The sequence below is a fragment of the Manduca sexta genome, chromosome 13 (genome assembly GCF_014839805.1).
Source record: "Manduca sexta isolate Smith_Timp_Sample1 chromosome 13, JHU_Msex_v1.0, whole genome shotgun sequence".
Taxonomy (NCBI): Eukaryota; Metazoa; Arthropoda; class Insecta; order Lepidoptera; family Sphingidae; genus Manduca; species Manduca sexta.
Genome location: NC_051127.1, coordinates 10,878,013 through 10,899,922, shown reverse-complemented (window position 1 = coordinate 10,899,922; position 21,910 = coordinate 10,878,013). Strand labels below are relative to the sequence as shown.

Below are 21,910 nucleotides of genomic sequence, written 5' to 3'. Positions count from 1 at the left end.
TTTGCGTTTTATAAGTGTGGGATTTTTAAAACACTACAATACACATCTTTTGTTAACGAAATATCCTATTCTAATACTTACTTTTGGTATATTTTCACTGCCACCGTGGCGCCATCATAATTTTACAAACCTTTACGCAAACTTTTACTTTCACCCGCTCCATACTTTTTTGTAAAAATTATACCTACCTACTGTATCATATTATTGTATTATATTGAAATTTAGGTAAACTAGTTTTCTGATGGAGAGGACGGTAATGCGAGAGGTAAGAATATAACTTATCCAGAGTGGGAACATACTATTGCACGCGTAAAGTACTCTTTTTATTGAAATAAAAGTAGTTTTTGTAAAATAGTTTACCAACTTTATTGCGGTCAGTATTGTAATTCTCTGGGGTTTCTTCTGATTGAGGGGGTAATTTTAAATCTGGCATCTAGCAGCACTAATTTGAACTGTCAATTGAAGAAACATAACCAAACATTTTGCAAACATTCTGTTCAAACATAACCTAATCCATATTGAATTATTTGTTTCGTATAAAATAATGTTTTATTTAATTGGTCTGGGCTTAGGTGATGCAAAAGACATTACTGTAAAAGGATTGGAAATCGTAAAGAATTGTGACAAAGTATATTTAGAGGCATATACTTCCATCCTTACAGTTGGGAAAGAAACTTTGGTAAGTAATAAAAGTAATTATAATTTATATAAAATTTTACTATGTGATTGTAATATTGGATTGTCTCTTTAATTTTTGATCTGTCCAATTCAAACTAAACTACTCATTAATGCTAATGTTAAAATTGATAAATCTAATTGTTTGATATAGATCCCTGACTTGTTTGTGGTTTGCAATGCGTTGTATCCCCAAGTATCTTCCGTGTGGTTAAATATTAGGTGGTTATAGAATAAATATCTTTTTTATTCAAAAACTTATTAAAGTATGATTCCGTATCAGTTATTTTATTCCCAGTATTTATTCCATGTTAGATAAAGTAAATATTGACTGAATCTAAATAATGTTTAACATTTTATAGGTAAGATATTTTTTTATTTTATTTTCTTAACAAATATTTTGGAATCTTTGAATATTAGTACAGTATACCATTATATAATAATTGTGAAAGGTTTGTTTGGACATGCCAATTTCAAGAACTACTAAAACAATTTTAAAATTTTGCATTAATAGGAGGCTACACTACCTTTTATTCCTGGAAAATAGAAAGCAGGACTTTTATCCTGAATAACTTTTTCATGCAGGTGGAGCTCTGAGCTTAACCTAGTCGATTATATAGTTATTATATTTCCTGCACTAAAACATTGCAGTATTTGTAAAGGCCATCATCTTTATAAGTTATAGTATTTACATATAATTATATAATGTATGTATATATGTTGTCTAAAAGTTTTGGTCTATGCTATTATGACTTGTCTATAAATTTTTTATTACAGTGAGTGAGGTAGGGAAGGTGGGTTCATTTGTTTGGTTGAAGACTAAAATTCACAAAAACCAATATAATGCAAGAGTAATAGCACATGTGTTCTAGGCGATTTATTTAATTTATTAGTTTTAAACATATAAGCATAACTTATAAATAATAAAGAACAACAAAAGCAAGGTGGTTCTTCCCAATATTATGTAAATATTAGAAACTTTCTCCCTACCACATCATGTGACAAATAAGGAAAACCTTAACAAAATTTCACAAGTCACTTATTCATGACACATTTTATATACCTACTTGATTCTCTTACAGGAGGAGTTTTATGGAAGACCCTTAATACTAGCAGACCGTGAATTATGTGAATCAAGTATAGACAATGTTCTTGAAGAAGCTAGAGAAAAACACATTGCATTATTAGTTGTTGGGGATCCATTAGGAGCCACAACACATACAGACATGCTATTACGAGCTAAAGAGTTTGGTGTCAGTACTCAGGTAATATGCATTAAATTATACAAATATTCACAACTTTGCACTGTTAAGATCTTGAAATATACTTTACACGATTTATGGGTTGAATTTTTGAGATAAGGCAGTAAGTAATCTGTAAATTAAAAACACAAATCTTAATGTCTTTAAAATTTATGTATACTTTTCAAAAAAAGTTTTCTTATGTCCACAGCAGTTAAGCTAGCTGCCCCTACTGCCCCATCTCAAAAATCCACCTTGTGTATTTAATATGTATACATCCTTAAACCGTTTATCCCAAAAAGGTTAAGTAGGTAAGTTTTACAATTTTTTTATCAAACTTACCGTGTCTCATTGTGAGTTTGGTGGCAAGCCAAATTCAATTCTGGGAACTCAGGTGTTTTTGTAACCACTAACCTCCTGATAATTGATCCCAACACCCTATAATCAAAGTACATATGGATCAATCATAGTAGTACAAGTATGCTGCCACTAGGTGACTAGACCAACAAGGCAATGTAATATATTAATATCTGTAATATTTATTTTGTTTGTTACAGATTGTGCACAATGCTTCTATAATGAATGCAGTGAGCTGTTGTGGTTTACAACTGTATAATTTTGGAGAAACAGTGTCAATACCTTACTGGACCGACACATGGAAACCAGACAGTTTCTTTGAAAAAATAGTTGCTAATTTCGCCAGAAATTTGCATACACTATGTTTATTGGGTACTGTTTGTCAAGTATTACTTTAAATTTGTTGTCTCACAAGATATACAAACTTAAATAAGTGTTAACATATCTATTTTTAATAGAAATTACAGATTTAATCTAGGCCACCTAATATTATATGATATTTTATATAAAATATACATCCAGATTTGGGGGTAGGTACCAATTACCAAGGAAAGTATTTATGAAATGTTGGAATTTACTTTGAATCTGCTGTCCCCGACTAACTCGTGTATAGGGTTGTCACTCTTTCATTTTTCACGGAATTTACGGACGTTTTCCGGTCATGAATGTTCAATGTTTTTATTTTGTTAAATTATTTTAGGTTGTCGTATTCTTATTAAACTAGCTAAGTATATATTCTTTGTAATACACCTGGTGTATTTTTTTTTAATTTAAGTAGGTACATAAAGGGTGCATAGAAAATTTTATCATTTAGTTTAACCATAGGTAGCAGAATAGCAATGTAATATCATAAATTGCGATCGAAGACTGCTTTAGTGGTGTAGTTGTATAACGGTCTCGCAGCTAGATAAGATATTCTTTATTTATTTTATATATTATGTACATTTTTTATTCATTATATTTCCAAGATTTTTAAATATGAACTTATTCCATGTGTAGCTATTACATATAGTAAGTAAAGACTTACGGCCGTTTCAGTAAAAGATCCGAAGATTACTCTTTGATTCCATCCCAAGAACAAACTAATAAAAATAAGTCTATGTTTAAGCATGTTAACAATCTTTGTTCTGATTGGTCTAATTTCGTAATAGTTTAAAAAAAAACGATAGGAGTCGGTTACTGTAAATGGCCATTAGTCGGTCAGCTCAGCTATATATCTTAAGAGAAAGATGTAAAGTGAACAAATAGTTGGAAAGAAAATTTTGTTAATAAAATGTAACTTGCTAAATATGTAATTAACTATATACATATTATATAAAACTTTGGATAGTAAACGAAAGTTGATAAATTATACATAGCTTTATTTTCATCTAGGTATGTATATTAGGACAGCTCAAAACACCTTTTCCTTTTCTTCTTAGTGTGTAGTGAAATAAACCAAAACTCTGATTTAATCGTTTTTCTAACGTACAAAAAGTGTCGGATACATCCTTAAATAACTACAGCAATGAGTAAATTGTATGTGGATATTTTGTCTTTTCTATCTTCACTTTTCATAAACAACTTGATTTTATCTATCATATTATCATACCCTATTTCACTCCATGTTAAACATTAATCTTTATAAACTCTAGTTTTGGGAAAATAGCAGTTTACAGCTGTATTGTACACTCAGTCATGAAAGTGGCTGAACAAATTAAACATTTAAAAACACCTCTGCACATTAATTTCGATCAAAATATTTTTCCCTTAAAGAAAACCATTTGTAGTTTATTTTACGATTTAAAAAATTGTTGGCAACACAAGACTATAGTATAATTTGAATTTGTTGAATAAGCTCCTTTTGTGGCTAATTATGCATAAGGTAGAGTTAACGGCGACTACATAAGAATTGTATTACTTTTAGACTTACAAATTAGATAGATGATTAGAAAACCTTGTATATATTTTTTCAGATATAAAGGTAAAAGAACCAACAGAGGAGTCATTGACCAAAAAAGTTCGCCAATACATGGATCCAAAATTTATGTCAGTGAAGGAAGCAGCACAACAGTTAATCCACATAATTGAAAATCATCCAGAATCAGGTACCTATTAAGTAGTCGAGTACTTTTACAGGAAATTATAATAATTTTTAAAAGCATTAAAATCTCTGAACATATAAATATAATAGTTTATTTATTAAAAAAAATACCTAGGTAATTGTCTTTTGATTTCAGAAATAAATAAGTCTACAACAGCAGTGGGATTATGTAGAGTCGGGGCCCCCGATCAAAAGATCGCAGTTAGTTCCATTGAAGCAATGCAACAGTGTGACCTCGGGCCGCCGCTACACAGTCTTGTCATCCCTGCTCCCAATCTACATCCGCTCGAACTAGACTATCTCGCACAGTTTAGATAGCCGCCACTTAACTGTGTGCAATGTGCATATACGCAATATTTTGTTATATTTTACTATGATACAAAATAAACAGCCATTAGAGTATAATTAATATAGTTTTATTATTTACATTCGTAATTATTAAAAAGAAGAAAATATCAACAGAATTCGATATGACCATATGAATAGAAACTCAAACCCATTGGTCCACAAAGCTACCACAAAATAAAATTATTTAAATCGAGTATATTAAAACGTAATTAATTATTATTTGGTCTAAGTTTCACAATTCATAAATAATGAGAACTATGTATTAGTAATATACAAATACCGGAATGTAGATACACCAACATTGGATACATAATAATCACCTATTTATTAAACATCAAACATCTCTAGATAAAACTGGATAATGGTGGGTCAAATTATAATAAAATTAAAAAGACTTATTAAATATGGAATTTTACATTATGGAACACTAGAACATTTCCTTATGATAATTATACAGTCTTTAGACTTAGTCATAAACATACATGATTTTTAATAGTACAAGACAAATTTATAAAACACGTGCGCTCTATTTATCAAGTGAGATTACAAAACTGTGAACTATATAAATTAGACATTGATTTAAAATTTTAAGAGTATTTAAAATTTCAAACGGCAGAGACTTGTTGATCGTCGTCGTCGTCGTCGGGCACGTCGTAATAATCATAAGGACGCGTGACGCCCTCATGCGAGTGAGCGCGGCTTAAGCGCTCCAGGCGGGCTACCTGCGCGGCTAAAGTGTACGGAGCCTGCGGCATGCGCGGCGGCGGCACTGGCCGAGCACACCCAGTCGCTGTGCAGGAGCCGTGGCCGCTGTCACTAGATGTGGCAGATCCTGTTTTTCTCAACGGTAAGTTGACTAGTGACGTCACACTACTACTTTCCGCTGACAAATCGACCGGAAGGGGAGTTGGCGTATCCGAATGCGATCTCTCGTGAGCTGTGCGGGGGCAACAAATACCTGGTACGGGACCGTCACGTCTATGAGAACAGGGGGAAGGACCTGGTGGCAATGGTCTAGGTTGATGTGGTCTAGTTTTTGCGGGCTCCGACAGCGCCAAGAGCTTTCTTACAGCTTGCGGCGATGCTGTACCAAATTTATTTCCCGCAAAACTTTTCTTACTTTCACTGGCTGAGGATGCACTGCTGGTAGTGGATAGCGAGGGCGATGGATGCCGACGACGAGGCATTACTGGGGCCGGCCCGGCTCCCTCGCATTCTAAAGATAGTGCGTGGAGTCGTTCCTCATCAGTCTCAACATGCATACGGTTTAAATATGCTTTGACTCGCCTAACCATTTGTGCTTCTTCAAACATTTTTTTTGGGTTCGGAACATTTGAAGATTTTTTCCTTCTCTTTACTGTGACTTGACCTTGCTGCACTCCTGTTGTTAGTTGATTCAAAGCCACCATGGCATTTGAAGGTGGCTGTTTTCCTAACTCCAGCAAAGTCAATAGATCATAAGGTGCACTACACATGTTAGTAAGTGTTCTAACTTCCTTTGCAATCATTCTTAATTTCTCAAAATTGACCATACCCTCAACTTTTGTATCATTACCCAAGTGAATAAATGTAAGATCTTTTTTTACCACAGGATAAAAAGGTATAACGGGTGATCTACCTTGCTCTGTAGTGACTAGCTGTCTATATTTAGACATATTTCTAGATGGATCCATCAGCATTTGTAAATCAGTGAACAATTTGTAATATTTAGTGGGTAGTTTTTCCCATGTCATTCTCAGTCTGGATACAGCCCCATGTCCTAAACCTGATATAATTGCAAACATAGAATTAAAGTTTTTGCATTCTTTGCAATGACGGGCTACTTTAATAAATTGTTTTATAATTTTGGATCGCCTGACCAGATTTTGTTCATTTACAACTTCTGTAACTACCCAAAACATTTCTTTGTTTACAAGTTCAGCAAATTGAGACAACATTGGTGTGCCATATCTACTTTTTAAAGCAAACAGATCATCCACATATTCTGTGCTCTCAATCTGTCGAAAAATGCAAAAGTCTTGTAATGTTAACTGCACTGCCACTTCCACAGCATTTAATTGCAAGAAATGTACAACACTCTCCCGAAGAAGTTCAGGAGCCATGTCATCAGGTACTAAAGTTTCACTAATACCATTGGTTTTGAGATAATATCTAGAACTAAGACCAATGCGTTCTGCAAGGTTTTGGAGTTGGTCTGGAAGTCTATGTTGTTTGATTATTCCACCCTGGGCAACAGAAACTTCACAGAGTGAAAAATTGGAACTGGGATCTGTGATACCAAACTCTTGCAATGTTAGCATTACTACTTCCCTAGCAGTAGTTTCTTTGTGTACCAATAAATACTTGCAGGTTTGATCAGCTTTGTACACTTTAAGTACATGCTCTGGAAAATCAGAAGATTGATATTCATCATAGCATATTGATATTAAATCTGGATTACTGTGTGAATTATAGAATGAGGTACTGGTGTTAGCTTTATTTAATGATTCAGTGTTGGAGAGAATACTGTCATCACTGTGTAAGCCGTCTGTAATAGTATTTTTTGGAAGAATGTTCATTTTCATTAAAGCTTTCTGCAATCGCCTTTTGGGTCCGAGTGTCATAAAGCCTTTCTGTGGTTCTTTCTTTATACTAAGTTGTTGTGGTTTTTTGGTAGGGGACTGAAATACAGGTGTCAATGTGATAGGATCATCACCAAGCAACTCTGCAGTTGATAATCTAGCTCTAGGGTCTGTTTGCCAACGAACCATATTGGTACATCCTCTTTGTCTAGGGGAATTTTCAGGCATTAGTAACATTTGCTTAAAAGATAATAAATTACTTTTAACTGTGATGCTTAAATGTGTTGAACCAGTTATTATTTCCATCGCTTTTGCATGACTGACATGCTGAAATGATTGACCATTCACTTCTAAAACTTGGTCACCTCTTTTGAGTCCAACATCTTCAGCTTTAGAATGTTTTTCAACTTTAAATATAAATATCCCATACCCTCTTTCATATCCACCAACAATAGTAAAGTTGAGGGCTTCATCTCTGGTAGGGCGAGACAAAGTAACACTCCTAGTTCTTGCTTTTGCAGAGCATGCAATATTCAATAGCCTCAGCTGACTTTCCATTTTTTCACGCTCTAATGCACCTTCAAAACTTTCAAGAAAATCCATCATATTTGGATCTGTTTCAAAATCAGTAAAATGATTATTTACCCAAAGTAATACAACTCGTGTGACCTTATCACGAACAGATGGTTCAGAAAACCAGGCAAGAAGTTGTTTAGCAACTACTAAAGGACTCTCAATAAATGTCCTGTGAGTGAGAAGGAAATCTTCAACATAAGTAGAATCACGTGAATTGTCTTCAACCAGTTGTAGCATCAACTGTTCAGGAGTTCCTCTAATGACCACATGCCCTTGTTGACGGCCAGACTCCCCGGCTGTACCTCTATATTCAGTGACCAATACTACGACTCCATGTTCATTCTCATGACGCCTTATATTCTCTTCGCCCTGATGGAGTATGCGGTAGTAATCAGTTTGTGTGACACACACAAACTGGCAATCATCACATCGCGTAGTCATCACACCTCTGTGATACAGTTTTTCAAGAGTAGCCTCTGCCATACCAAAACTGTCACCAACATTCAGGTGCTCAATTTCCCCACTAGCATGTTCAATACCAACATGACCATTGATAAGGACAGACCACGAATCATGTTCCTCTCCATCATTCATAACTATTGTGCCAGCCTTCTCAACAACTGCAAAAACCATTACACCACACAAAGCTCTACGCACTGTTAGTGTCATATTAGTGAATGCCTTCAAATGTTGGGTGAATTCTAAGAGAATATCAATATCTTCATCAGTTCTTTCGCTAGGGTCCTTTTCAAGACACTCTCGTACAGCATCCCTGACTGTGAGACTATCCATGCTCTCTTCCATATCTTCTTCTTCATCTGAATCCACAATGGACTCAAGGAGGCCGGAAAGGTCCACCTCCATGTCCATGTCAAGTGAGCTGTGTACAGAAGTCATTGTGTCACTACCGCTGTAGGCGGAACTAGTGTCACTCGCGTTCGAGCACTTCAGTGTATGAGGATACAGTTCAGGACTGTGACGGCCTCCACGCCCACCTCTCAACATTGTGAAGTTTCTAGCCTGCCTGAATTAAGTCCAGCTCCTGTAACAATGGGTAGATGTGACTAAAATAATTGCAATAACACTAAACTGGCAATTATATGTATTAATCATATTCTATAGAATATTTGATCCATCACTTTGCACTAAGGCCTGAATTATACAATTTATTAACATGTTTAACTACGTTGTGAATATATATGTACATATGTCTAAAACACAGTAATAAGGATACATGTAATGATATTTTAATCGGCTGACATAATACGTCGACTGTTCATGAATTGCGGGAGAGTTTATTCTCAGTAGGTGCCTACGATCGTGCAATACAGATCAAAATGTAAAAGGGGCTGTGATAATGTTTACGTCACATGTTTATGTTTTGTCTTCAGAGTGAAAACAATGGCTACGTATTTCACGACTAGAGATCATTTAAATTGGATTAATACCTACTCAATTTCTATTTATTTTGCATTCATGGCGGAACTGTCAACGCTTCCATGTTGCTTTCTAAATTAATTAAACTTTTTTCTGTAAACGTTTGCTATAACTTCTTAACACCACAAAACTGATTCTCATAAATAAAAATTATCACTGGAGTTCTATAAAAAATAAACCACTTTATTTCGTTTCGAAATTGAAAACTGCGACAAATATTTAGAAAGCAGCTTTCTTGCGACCAAAGCTGAATGAAATAATGATAGATTATAGAGCATAATGGATAGACTATGGAGTGTTCATAACCATAGACGTACAATGACGTTGATTTCATTATTTTTATTTTGTAAAATATCTTACAAGTTTAACTATAATTTAGTTGCAATATTTATAATTTAAACACATTTTAAATTTAATCATATAATAACAAAACAAAAGTTTTAATAATTTTGGTATTAAAAAAAAATCCAATCATAGCCAATATTTACTTCAATGTAGATTTTGCTACCGGAAATGGATACTTATCGTAGCGTAAATTTTACTATTTCCTTACTATTTACCCATATTATATTATAATTGGTAATTATAAATTGAAATTATATTTTTACAAGATATTTATCATAATTTAAATGAGGATATCGAGTCCATTTTAGTATAAATGGACTTGATTTGACCAACTGAATATTTTCTATCTCCATCTATTTTCAGAAGGAGGTACTTTTCTACGAGTGTAGCGTTTTCGCAGCAAAACCAGTGATGTTAATCTTTTAGTTATAAATTTTGTAAATTGATTCCTTCCTATAGTGAAAAAGTCACCGAAATATAAAACAATTCTCGTGACAGTGCAACATTTAAGAACTATATTGTGCATAGCGTTAAAATGCGTCTTGTTTCATAGTCGAAACGGATGGTGAGCGATGGCGAGACTACGGTGATGGATTTTTGGTGTTAAATTTTACTCCGTGTCATCACTGCTTTGGTTTTTGATTACCCATAGGAGGGACGATTACCGTTTTGATTCGATGTTTTTCGTGTTGTAATGAGTAAATCTCTGAAATATCTTTGACGGTTTTTGTCGAGAATTATATTGTCATTGACGGACCGGCTGATATTACACGAGGCTTGTATGTATATGTGACTTCTGCCTTCTGCTATTCGTGACACGCCTCACAAAATAAGTCTAAATTTTCGAACCGAATTATTATTTTCTGTATTTGTGTTATTTTAGTGTTATAGACGTATTAAAATTACGTAACTGTTGTGGAATCTTGAAGTGTATAAAGAATGGCTTGAGTGTGATCACTCCATTACCGTCATGTGTGACGAAGGAATGTTTGTTTAGGCTCTAATATTGTGCTCCGACCTTACGGAAAGTGCGCGTTCGTCTCGTGGACTGGGCCAGATCATGACACTATCCGAAACAAAACAAATTTCGCATTGATCACTGTCTACTTGTTATCATTTGGGACACTTTTACATTGTCAAAATGTCTTCGGGAACGTTTGTGGACAGGATTGATCCTTTCGCCAAAAGATCGTTGAAGAAAAAGACCAAAAAATCTCAGGGATCGTCTCGGTACCGCAATACGCAGGATGTGGAGTTGCAAGCCCTGCCACTGCTAAAAGGTGAGTCAAACTTATCTCCATGTCAATGTCAACATACTATTATACACAAATTGCATTTTTTTTTGTTTTTAAAATGACCTGATTTTTATTTGTTGTCTAATTTCGAGATTTTGACGAACTTTGGTCATGATAATGGGCTAGGTATTAGGTTAACTAAAAAAATAATTGATGGTTGTCACTGATTTGGAATAATATTAAAACAATTTTTGACATTTAATTGTATGGATAACTGCTGCATTAGAAATTATTACAAATAATTTGCAAATTATTCTAAAACTTATTTTCTTCAAAATGATAAATTGTGTCTCCAATATTATGTTGACATAATTATTAGCTTGGTTATTTTTATTATTGTTTTAAATTTGGTATTACAAGCTAAGAATCATGTCACATGGATATAATAATATCCAAATAACATAATTAAAAAAACAGGAATACCTAGAACTGCATTTAAAATGTATTTTGTAATGGTTTTTAATTATCATTTTGGATCTTAATAAGAATTTTATGAGATTTTTTTGCATTAACAGTAAGAAATGTTTAGACCTTTGTTTATAGAGAAGGGGATTGAAATGATATATGGTTGAATATATAAAATTTTATGTAATATAATTAGTCTTATCTTAAAAATAATCTGTAGAACTTATTACTTATTTTATATACATTATTACTTACTATATTTCTATCAATGTTTCTTATAAAGAATCTGATTTTATAGTGGCATTACCTGGAATTCTCTATGTAGATGTATATAGCAAGTACTAAGAAAGATATGTATATAAAATTAGAGACACCTTTTTTATAATATAAGCCTACATTATTTTGTATGAGTGTTCCAAATTATACCCCAGTAAACCTTACAAAGCAAACAAAATGCTTTCAACCAACCTTTTAACAGTGAAGGTCTCATAATAAGTATTTAGGAATAAATTCCATTTTGAAATTAAATGTAATTTGTTTCTCTATAATAAATGTAGAAATAAAAAAAAAACATGTATTTAGGTCAGACAAGAGAATAAGAAAATATAGATAATATTTATTAAATATAATGCTGTGACAGATTATATCTTATATGGATAGAGCCAATTAATACATCACTTGGATTTATGTTTCTGTTAGATTGAGTTACACACAACTATTCCATTTATGATTCATATTATTTATATTTTGTATTCAGCAGGAAAGCAAATAGTGTTATCAGTGTTTGTTATTGATCAGATCTAAGTAACTTGTTTGAAGGTCTTTTATTTAAGAGTCTAATAAAATCATAATGAATATATATATACATTTCTAATAATTTTAATGAATTTAATGAAAATATAGAATTTAAGATTTTTCTTTTTAGTGCTATTGTTAATTACCTTTCCCATAGATATCTGTTCATTCTAACTCTTTGTGTCTCAATATATCTCAGTTTATCTATTATATTCATATGTCAGTTATTTTTATCTTTAGAGTAAGTTGGATTTGAAGTAAATTATTTTAAATATATTTTATTACTATAAAACTAACATATCTAAAAGTGTTCAGAATTTAGATTATGAAATTGATTTATTTTTATTACTAACCTAACATTCTATCTAACCAAATGAAGCTCTAATTTTAACTATGAGGATAATAGTACATTCTGACACATGTATTATTTATTAAAATTTAATAGACTAACACAATTAACATAATTTACTAAAAATATTTTTGAAAGAATAATTTATTATTATTTGAATTATCTGAATCTATGTTTAGGTATATTATGACTTTCCAGGTCCTTATTTCAAGTATACAGATGAATGCTTTAATTTGTTGGGTTGTGACATTGCATTAAAAGAACAATTATCATTAATAACTTAAAAAATATTTAAAATATACAGAATTAGTTAATAACTGCATTTGATATGTTTACAATATAACATATGGATTCAAAGGACATTGTGGCATTGTATGTCATGTGAGGCTACATCTGACAGTGTTTTTGTGGTTACATTACAAATATAAATTACACTGTCTTTAATTTTGTAAAGAGGCACTATATGATGATTCAAATATTATAGTGTGGAGAGTAGTTCTCTGCAGTTCCCCATATTTATATTGATCCTAGGTGTGGGTTTAGGACTGTCCGTGTGGTTGGATGTTTGGATTAATTACTATTATGATGATTGTAACAATAATTTAAATTTCAAGTGCCATTAATAAATTTCTCAATACCATAGAGCTGTAGTTATTTTTCAAATGTGGTACTGGGAAGTCATTGTTACCTTATATTGGATTCCAGATGTTCCCAGCAGCGAGCAAGAGGAACTGTTTATTCGAAAGCTCAGACAATGCTGTGTGGCTTTTGACTTCATGGATCCTGTTGCTGACCTGAAAGGCAAGGAGATCAAACGGGCCACTCTCAACGAGCTGGTTGAGTACATCACTGGTGGTCGCGGTGTGCTCACTGAGCCTGTCTACCCAGAGATTATAAAAATGGTAATAATTTTTTGTTTTTATTATTAAGGTACAAACTCATACTCATCTATAATACAGCACATCAAAACATTATGATTGGAAACTAATCCTTATATACTATTAAACAAATTTCCTTCCGTGTCTGTGTGTATGAATGCGATTGACCCAAAAAATACCAAATAGATTTTGATAAATTTTGGTATGGAGATAGTTAGATAAACATTAAAGAATTTAAACCTTTCTTATGTTTTGAAAAGAGCAGGATAAGAAGTTACATAATTTTAATGGAACTAGGTCATAGATGTAAAAACCATTTCAGGTGTATGTTCCATTAGATAGTTTGTAACCAATTGGACAATAACACTTAAAAGTGCTATGAGACACTGGTTATATTCATAATTAATTTGCAAAAAAGTCTTTAAATAATTTAATGAAATGAAATCATTTTGTTTAACTTTAATGATTGAACTGATTTAGATCATTTTAGCTTTTACAATACTGAGTCTATTTTTATTGATTTTCAAAAGAAATTATTCTAATTTACATATTTTAAAAGTATTTATTTGAGACCACATTATAATGAAATTATTCTATATATATATGTTTTATTACTTGTACATTTGAGTCATAAAATTTTTATAGAAGGAAAAATCAGAAACAAATTGGTTTTCCTACTTTTAATTTTTAAATAATGCCTTTGTATTATTTTTAAATACTCAAAATAAAGTAAAGGCTACAGAAAAGTAGTCCAATAATAAATACTTGATTTGTTTTTGCTTTATTGAATATAGTGCATGATGTCTGCAAATTACAATGTTATTTTTCATCCACTTAAGAGAGATGTGCTTCACATAATTTAATTCTAAGACGTATTTGCGCCCCTATGATGCCCATTACCAAGTCTAAATATTCTGCTAGCCTGCACATTTTGATAAATAAGTATAGCAGTGCCTATCCGCCTTTTCTCGCCATAAAACTAGATTAGTTTAGACTGAGATTGGGGAATATTTACTGCGATCATTTATGGTATCATACATGGTTTGAATGTTTTTCAGTGACGACGGCAGTGAACTAAAATGTTACAGTATTCTACATAGCAAATTTATAGCAATCGATAAAGAAATGAGTTTTGACAAACGACGCACAAAACACGCACTTTTGACAAACGACGTCTTCTCAGCATAATCATAATCATGTTTTCTTTTTATCTATGTCAAAGGTTTACCTTTGCACTTCCCTTTAATATACATTTATGCTGTTCACTAGTGTTGTTTTTGACAATAGTATAGTCCACTACCTTTTTTTAGCATCAGATTCTATGTTCTTTACTCTTGTTTGAATATATGGAGTTTTATTTATGTTTGTTATGAAAGAATCTTCTGATATATACATGTGCAAGCAAGCATAGCACAGTTTGTTAATACAAGATGTAATATTGGTCAGTTACTGAACTGTGCCTGGTCATAAAAAGTGCCTTTTCAAATATCATTGTCTTTGGCATATAAAATGTTTGTCTCATTTATCCACAAGTAGCCGCGTATTTAGGTTGTAAAACCAATGATGCCAAGGTTTTAAATCTCAGTTTAGTCAATCATAGGTGTGCGTAGTTATATTATTGGAAAAAGGTTATGCCTTGCTATTATTGCCAGTCAGCAAATCATGAATGCATTATTGGTATCTTTATCCACACTTTCATGGATAAGACAGTGAGCTTATGAAGGTACCTAGGTTACGATAAGTCTATGCTAATACATATACCATTACCACGACTCATTCTAGGTCGTATTTGTATCGCTCGAAGTTCTTGATTTGTTATCTTTAATAAGTTCAACATTACCGTTTCTTTATTAAAACCATTATGGACGAGTTATATAAAAAAAATAATTTTATAATCATCAGTAATAGCTCCGATTTCGATCTTTGTCTATGTATGCTTAGCAGATGGGGAAATAAAGTACAATAATTAACTATAAGATGCGTAGGAGGTCGTTATGTCTATATTAAGATAAGTATTTGAAGATCAGAATATTATAAGATACTAGCTTTTGCTCGCGGCTCCGCCCGCGTTATAAAGTTTTTCAGGCTAAAGTTTTCCGTTATAAAAATAGTAGTTTCCCGGGAGCCTATGTTTTTCCCAGGGTCTCAAACTGTCTCCATACCAAATTTCATCTTAATACGTTAGGTAGTTTTTGAGTTTAACACGTTAAGGCAGACAGATGCAGCGGAGGACTTTGTTATATTATTTAGAACTTTTTAAGTGAAACAATCCCGTCATACATCATTGTTGCATAACTTTAACCGTTTACGCAGCGCAGGCAACGGAAGCTCTCAAAACTCATAATTTTCCCCGTTTTTGCAACATGTTTCATTACTGCTCCGCTCCTATTGGTCATAGCATGATGATATATAGCCTATAGCACTCCAGGAACAAAGGGCTATCCAACACAAAAAGATTTTTTCAGTTCAAACCGGTAGTTCCTGAGATTAGCCATTACTGCTCCGCTCCTATTGGTCATAGCGTGATGATATATAGCTTAAAGCGGTCCACAAATAAAGGGCTATCCAACACAAAACGAATTTTTCAGTTGAAACCGGTAGTTCCTGAGATTAGCCATTACTGCTCCGCTCCTATTGGTCATAGCGTGATGATATATAACTTTGAGCACTCCACAAACAAAGGACTATTCAACACAAAAATATTTTTTCAGTTCGAATCGGTAGTTCCTGAGATTAGCCATTACTGCTCCGCTCCTATTGAATATAGCGTGATGATATATAGCCTATAGCTCTCCACGAACAAAGGGCTATCCAACGCAAAAAGAATTTTTCATTTTGGACCGGTAGTTCCTGAGATTAGCCATTACTGCTCCGCTCCTATTGGTCATAGCGTGATGATATATAGCCTATAGCACTACACGAATAAAGGGCTATCCAACGCAAAAAGATTTTTTCAGTTTGGACCGGTAGTTCCTGAGATTAGCCATTACTGCTCCGCTCCTATTGGGTATAGCGTGATGATATATAACCTATAGCACTCCACGAATAAAGGGCTATCCAACGCAAAAAGATTTTTTCAGTTTGGACCGGTAGTTCCTGAGATTAGCCATTACTGCCCCGCTCCTATTGGGTATAGCGTGATGATATATAGCCTATAGCACTCCACGAACAAAGGGCTATCCAACGTAAAAAGATTTTTTCAGTTTGGACCGGTAGTTCCTGAGATTAGCGCGTTCAAACAAACAAACAAACAAACAAACAAACAAACTCTTCAGCTTTATATAATAGTATAGATTAAGCCTGTCTGTTAAAGCGCGTAGTGTGTACGTATGTGAAAGCTGAGAGTGGCGACATTTTCGTTTCTTTTAATATTATTTTTCCATCTCTAATAACAAATGTTAAGGCCCCCACAGTGTTAACTATTGTGGTAATTAAAAGAATATTTCCACGCATTTATCTCGATTATTGACATCACTATAGCTAGGAACGACACACAAATTTAAGTTTGATAAAAAGAAAAACATGTAACTAGAAAACTACAAGAAATAGCAGAACGTCGAAATGGGGTTTTTCGGATAAATCGAATTACATATATTCTATAACTGGTATTACAAAAAAAAAAAAAAAAACTAGGAAACCAAGGAGAATTTCGGAACGTCCTAATGGAATAGGTAATTCGGCTAAAGGTAACTTAGCTTTAGAGCTCGTCGTCCCCATATTTTTATTGTCATTATTACTGGAAAATCTAGGAATAATGTATAGTAAATAATATGGAAAATATAGTAAAACCGTCGCATTCATGGGCATTGTTTTTCATAGATATCGGCCAACTTATTCCGCACTTTACCGCCAAGCGAAAATCCTGATTTTGACCCTGAGGAGGATGACCCGACTTTGGAGGCGTCCTGGCCTCACCTTCAACTAGTCTACGAGTTCTTCCTGCGCTTCCTTGAGTCAACTGATTTTCAACCCACTATTGGCAAAAAAGTCATTGACCAAAAATTTGTACTGCAGGTAATCTTTTATTATTTTGTAATAAAGTTTTAAATTGTGGTAACTTTTTTTGCGACCAATTTAGTACGAAATTACACGGTTCATTAATAGTCTAAAGGACTAACTGACCATAAACTATTGTTTGAGGTAGAAACGCCACCTAGAACTTTGAGTAATAATACACTTAATGGCAGCACCTTAATTTTCTCTATCAATGATTTTACTTTTTGAACCAAGGCCTTTTGAAAGACATACATTTTACAAAATACACAATTAGTTTAAGACTAAATTGTCACTGTGAATGAGACTTGTAACTTACTAGGTTATGCAAACTTTATTTGTGATATTTCGTAAAAATAAATGCCAAAATATTTAGAATTCTAGACTACTGATACTTGGAATGAGAAGCTGCTGTGAAGTTTTATTATAATATATAATTTGTTGGTTTTAAAAGCTTTTAGATTTGTTCGATTCAGAAGACCCGCGTGAGCGAGATTTTCTGAAAACGGTGCTCCATCGCATCTATGGCAAGTTCTTGGGCTTGCGAGCATTCATACGAAAACAAATCAACAATATATTTTTGCGATTTGTCTACGAAACTGAACATTTTAACGGTGTGGGAGAACTGCTAGAAATATTGGGAAGGTTAGTATTATTACTTGTATAATACTATATTTTGTTTTTATCAGACACTCCACTTACACTTATCATAAAATGCTTTGTAGTATGATCTTCCTACCCACCTGTATACGTATTTCAAAAATTATGTGTATAGTCAATAATTCCAAAATCCTGTGATAATTAACAAGTCTTATTAGGTGCCGTATATTTGATATATACGGTAATATATGTGGTAAAATCGGTAAGGTCCAAAGTATTCGATGTTTTTTAAATGCTGTGTAGACGGGATTTATGTTATATTTTAAATGTGCCCGCTCACGACGTACATATCTGTTACGTGCGTTTAATTTCGTTTGAATTATATGTGTAAGGAGCTTAAAAATTGAACCATATTTGATATTCAAACGAATTAACAACTCACTGATTTGGATTAAAATTGCAGTATAATAAACGGTTTCGCCCTGCCCCTGAAGAGCGAGCACAAACAGTTCCTGGTGAAGGTGTTACTGCCGTTGCACAAGGTGAAGTGTCTGTCGCTGTACCACGCGCAGCTCGCCTACTGCGTCGTGCAGTTCCTGGAGAAGGACGCCACGCTCACCGAGCCCGTGGTGCGAGGGCTGCTGAAGTTTTGGCCGAAAACGTGTTCACAGAAAGAGGTGAATAGGGATTTTGTTTATTATGCCACTTTACAGATGCGTTTTATCTTTTCATGTCTACATGATATATGTACATCTTAGTAAATGTCTCTGCATATGGACTTTTTGCTTGAAAGAAGGTCTATAGGACTGACTTTCAAATCACTTGTTAATTTAGGAAGTGATCACTGATCATTATCCATCTGCGAAAGCGTAAAATCATGTTAAATCGTCTTACAGTACCGTATCGTAATGTACGTTTAAGATCTCGGACTAAACTTGCTATTTTAACAAAACCGCCTGGTGCAACAGGCAACCAGGGCCGTAGCTAGACTTGAATTTAAGGTAGGGCAGCAGTGGTTACATCTAGGGCGGAAGTAAAAAGAGGGTTCTCTTACTATGGGACCAACTTCCAAATCGTGAAATAAAGAACCCGCTGGTTCATATATTTTGATTGAGTAATTACGTACTTATAATTTTGTTGTTTATTAAGGTAGGGCGTTAGTATTTTAAGGTAGGGCATTGTCCTACAATGATCCCCCCCCCAGCTACGCCCCTGCAGGCAGCTGCCTCATAGCGACAACTTGATGAATATGCTTTTTAGGTGATGTTTTTGGGTGAAATTGAGGAAATACTGGACGTGATTGAGCCTGCACAATTTGCAAAAATACAAGAGCCCTTGTTCAGACAAATAGCGAAATGTGTGTCCAGTCCCCATTTTCAGGTAAGTTTTGATAATGTAGTGTTGTAGCAGCAGTTAACTTGAGCAAATATTGGGTCGTTTGGCCATTCCACGATCCATTTTGTATACATAAACAACTCATATTATATTCTACATTAGTAGAAACACGCAAATATTTGCACAAATACGTCAAGTGAAAAGCCGGCATTAAATTGAATGATTTAAGTACAAAAGTGTACTACTAATAAAATATATATATTTTCAGGTTGCTGAAAGGGCATTATATTTTTGGAATAATGAATACATTATGTCTTTAATGGAAGAGAATAACCATGTTATTATGCCAATAATGTTTCCTGCTTTATATCGAATTAGTAAGGAGCACTGGAATCAGACTATTGTTGCGCTTGTCTATAATGTGCTTAAGACCTTTATGGAGATGAATTCAAAACTCTTTGACGAACTAACTGCTAGCTACAAAGCAGAACGGCAGAAGTGAGTATTTTTTTACGTATATCAAATTATATGACATACTCAGCATCATAATAATATGCGCGCCACTAACTGGCAGTGGCGAATGAACTGGTGGTGAACAATCTGACTTAATAATAGATAAAATTCAACTATAATGTTGTACATAAAAAAAATCGAATTCAGTTCAACAAGATGTCCGTCGGCATTAATGTTCACATCTATATGTATAGACAGACATTTTTTCTAACAAAGATTTTATAAAAGTGATTTCTTACATAAGTTCTATATGAATCAATAAAACCCGAAAACCCCCTTGCAAGGTTTTTTTTTCAATAATTACTCTATACTCGATAAAATAGTTGGTTGGTAAGTGGAGTGCTTGGTCTGTCCGCAGAGAGAAGAAGCGAGAGAAGGAGCGCGACGAATTGTGGAAGCGGCTGGGCGAGCTGGAGATCGGCCACAAGCGGCAGGCCGCCGCCCCGCTCGCCCCGCTCGCCAAGTGATGTCCCCGACCACGATATCCTCCATCCACATCCTAGAATAATGCGATCGTTCTCACTTCAGTTATGTATTCATATTTTGCAATTCGATTACATTTTTGTTAATGATGTTATTCATTTTTTATACCTCAGAAGATTCATTCGCTCGGGTATTAAATTGATATATCTTTAAATTCGGTTCGCTCCCGAAGGCCGCGGCTGCACTCGTGTTCGGTGTGTCTCTAAAAATTATTGTAGTGCAATTTTAAGTGTCCAACCCCTGAATGCACTGTCTTACATTACTTTACGACTATTTCAATCTACATAGGGTACTAGTTTAATTTAGGATTTTTTAAATATTGTTAAATTGTTTAAATAAGTTTAAAGTTATATGTATTATTATTGATGCATGGACGTATGATGTATTGCATTTGGATCACTGGTATATTGCATTAATTGGGCACCCAGATTTTGACAGAATATGATTGTACAAAAAAGAATAATAAAATGAAAAATATACTTTGTTTAGTATACGGGCCCCGATGCGGATGACCCGGCCAAAGGTACGGCGGCAGAACGCATTGCCCGCACGCGGCCGCCATTCGCAACGAGGCCACTCGTAGATTGTTGTATAAAATTATTGTTTAATAATTAGATGCTGGATTCAAAAAATGTAATTTGTCTTACCACCATTTTGTATAGTTACATAGTGTAAATAGGCATTTATTTATTATAAATTTATAGCAGTGTGATTTTTATACATAGCTGCGGGAATGGGACACCGCAATTGGTCAAAAACAGTCAGAGCGAACTGGTGACATCATGTATCAGGCATACAACTCGAAAAAGAATATGATTTGGAGCATATTGGAGTAGATCAGTGCTAACAAGTAGATATGATAATTTTTAAGAGAATAGTCATTAATTTGTATGATATTACTGTAGTAATTAATTTTTTCTATCATCCACTGTAGAGCTGTGTGGGCTGCGCAGGCGCGAGTAGTGGCGAGTAGTGGCGAGTAGTCGCGAGCAGTCGCGAGTAATGTGAGTGAGAGTGAGCGCGTGGTCTCCGCGCTCGTGCTCTGCTCCGTGCGAGCTGCCCGCCGCGCCCGCGCTCTGTATATACTGTATACTGTATACCGAGTATGAGTAACGATGCCACTCGAACTAGCGCCATGGCGCTCTATGGCGTGTGTACGTATGTACACTATGGAGATGTTCGTTATTAAACATGTATTAATATTGCAAGGAGTATAATATGTTTCATAAATATAAATTACTATTATAGAACGCAGTACAGTATAAAATAAATATTGTAACTCGCATGAATTGAATTCTTTAAGTAAAGTATGTTTAAGCGTAGGCGCCCCGCGGTGACTGTAGCAAGCGCCGGCCTCGCTCGCCTGTGGTCTCCGACTCTGTTCTCCACAGCTGATGTTCCCTTGTGATTACTCAGTTGCGCAAACTGCATTGAAAATACACACGAGATTTTCACACTACTTAGTTTTTTATTTCTTAGCTAGGAATTAGTTGAAAATAGAAATGCAGTATAACACAATTTAATTCGTTTAGAATATTGCAATTTAAATACTGTATTATATATTTTATACAGTTTTATTACATAGACGTAAATAAATTCGTAATATTAATTTGATAATTTTATTGCATTTATAAATGAGAA

General features: G+C 34.0%; 3 protein-coding genes across 4 annotated transcripts; 2 read left to right on the top strand and 1 right to left on the bottom strand.

Annotated features, from left to right (window-relative positions):
* The first annotated feature begins 436 nt into the window (after nt 1-436).
* LOC115443394 (diphthine methyl ester synthase) lies at nt 437-4,765 on the top strand. The gene is made up of 5 exons (XM_030168769.2): nt 437-679; nt 1,758-1,940; nt 2,474-2,645; nt 4,229-4,360; nt 4,493-4,765. Exons 1-5 carry the CDS (start codon nt 545-547, stop codon nt 4,672-4,674), a joined length of 804 nt encoding a protein of 267 aa, XP_030024629.1. The 5' UTR covers nt 437-544; the 3' UTR covers nt 4,675-4,765.
* LOC115443389 (rap guanine nucleotide exchange factor 2) lies at nt 4,751-9,545 on the bottom strand. 2 transcript variants are annotated; one of them, XM_030168763.1, is made up of 2 exons: nt 9,290-9,545; nt 4,751-8,883 (listed from the first exon to the last, which is right to left on the bottom strand). In XM_030168763.1, exon 2 carries the CDS (start codon nt 8,844-8,846, stop codon nt 5,310-5,312), a length of 3,537 nt encoding a protein of 1,178 aa, XP_030024623.1. In that variant the 5' UTR covers nt 8,847-8,883; nt 9,290-9,545; the 3' UTR covers nt 4,751-5,309. The 2 variants fall into 2 exon arrangements, with proteins under 2 accessions (XP_030024623.1, XP_030024622.1); XM_030168762.2 differs by having other exon boundaries at nt 9,294-9,544.
* Nucleotides 9,546-9,969: 424 nt separating this feature from the next.
* LOC115443392 (serine/threonine-protein phosphatase 2A 56 kDa regulatory subunit epsilon isoform) lies at nt 9,970-21,728 on the top strand. Its single transcript, XM_030168766.2, has 8 exons — nt 9,970-10,903; nt 13,173-13,369; nt 17,165-17,359; nt 17,793-17,983; nt 18,402-18,615; nt 19,199-19,318; nt 19,542-19,771; nt 20,145-21,728. The coding sequence occupies exons 1-8, from the start codon at nt 10,765-10,767 to the stop codon at nt 20,251-20,253; spliced, it is 1,395 nt and encodes a 464-aa protein (XP_030024626.1). The 5' UTR covers nt 9,970-10,764; the 3' UTR covers nt 20,254-21,728.
* Nucleotides 21,729-21,910: the final 182 nt, after the last annotated feature.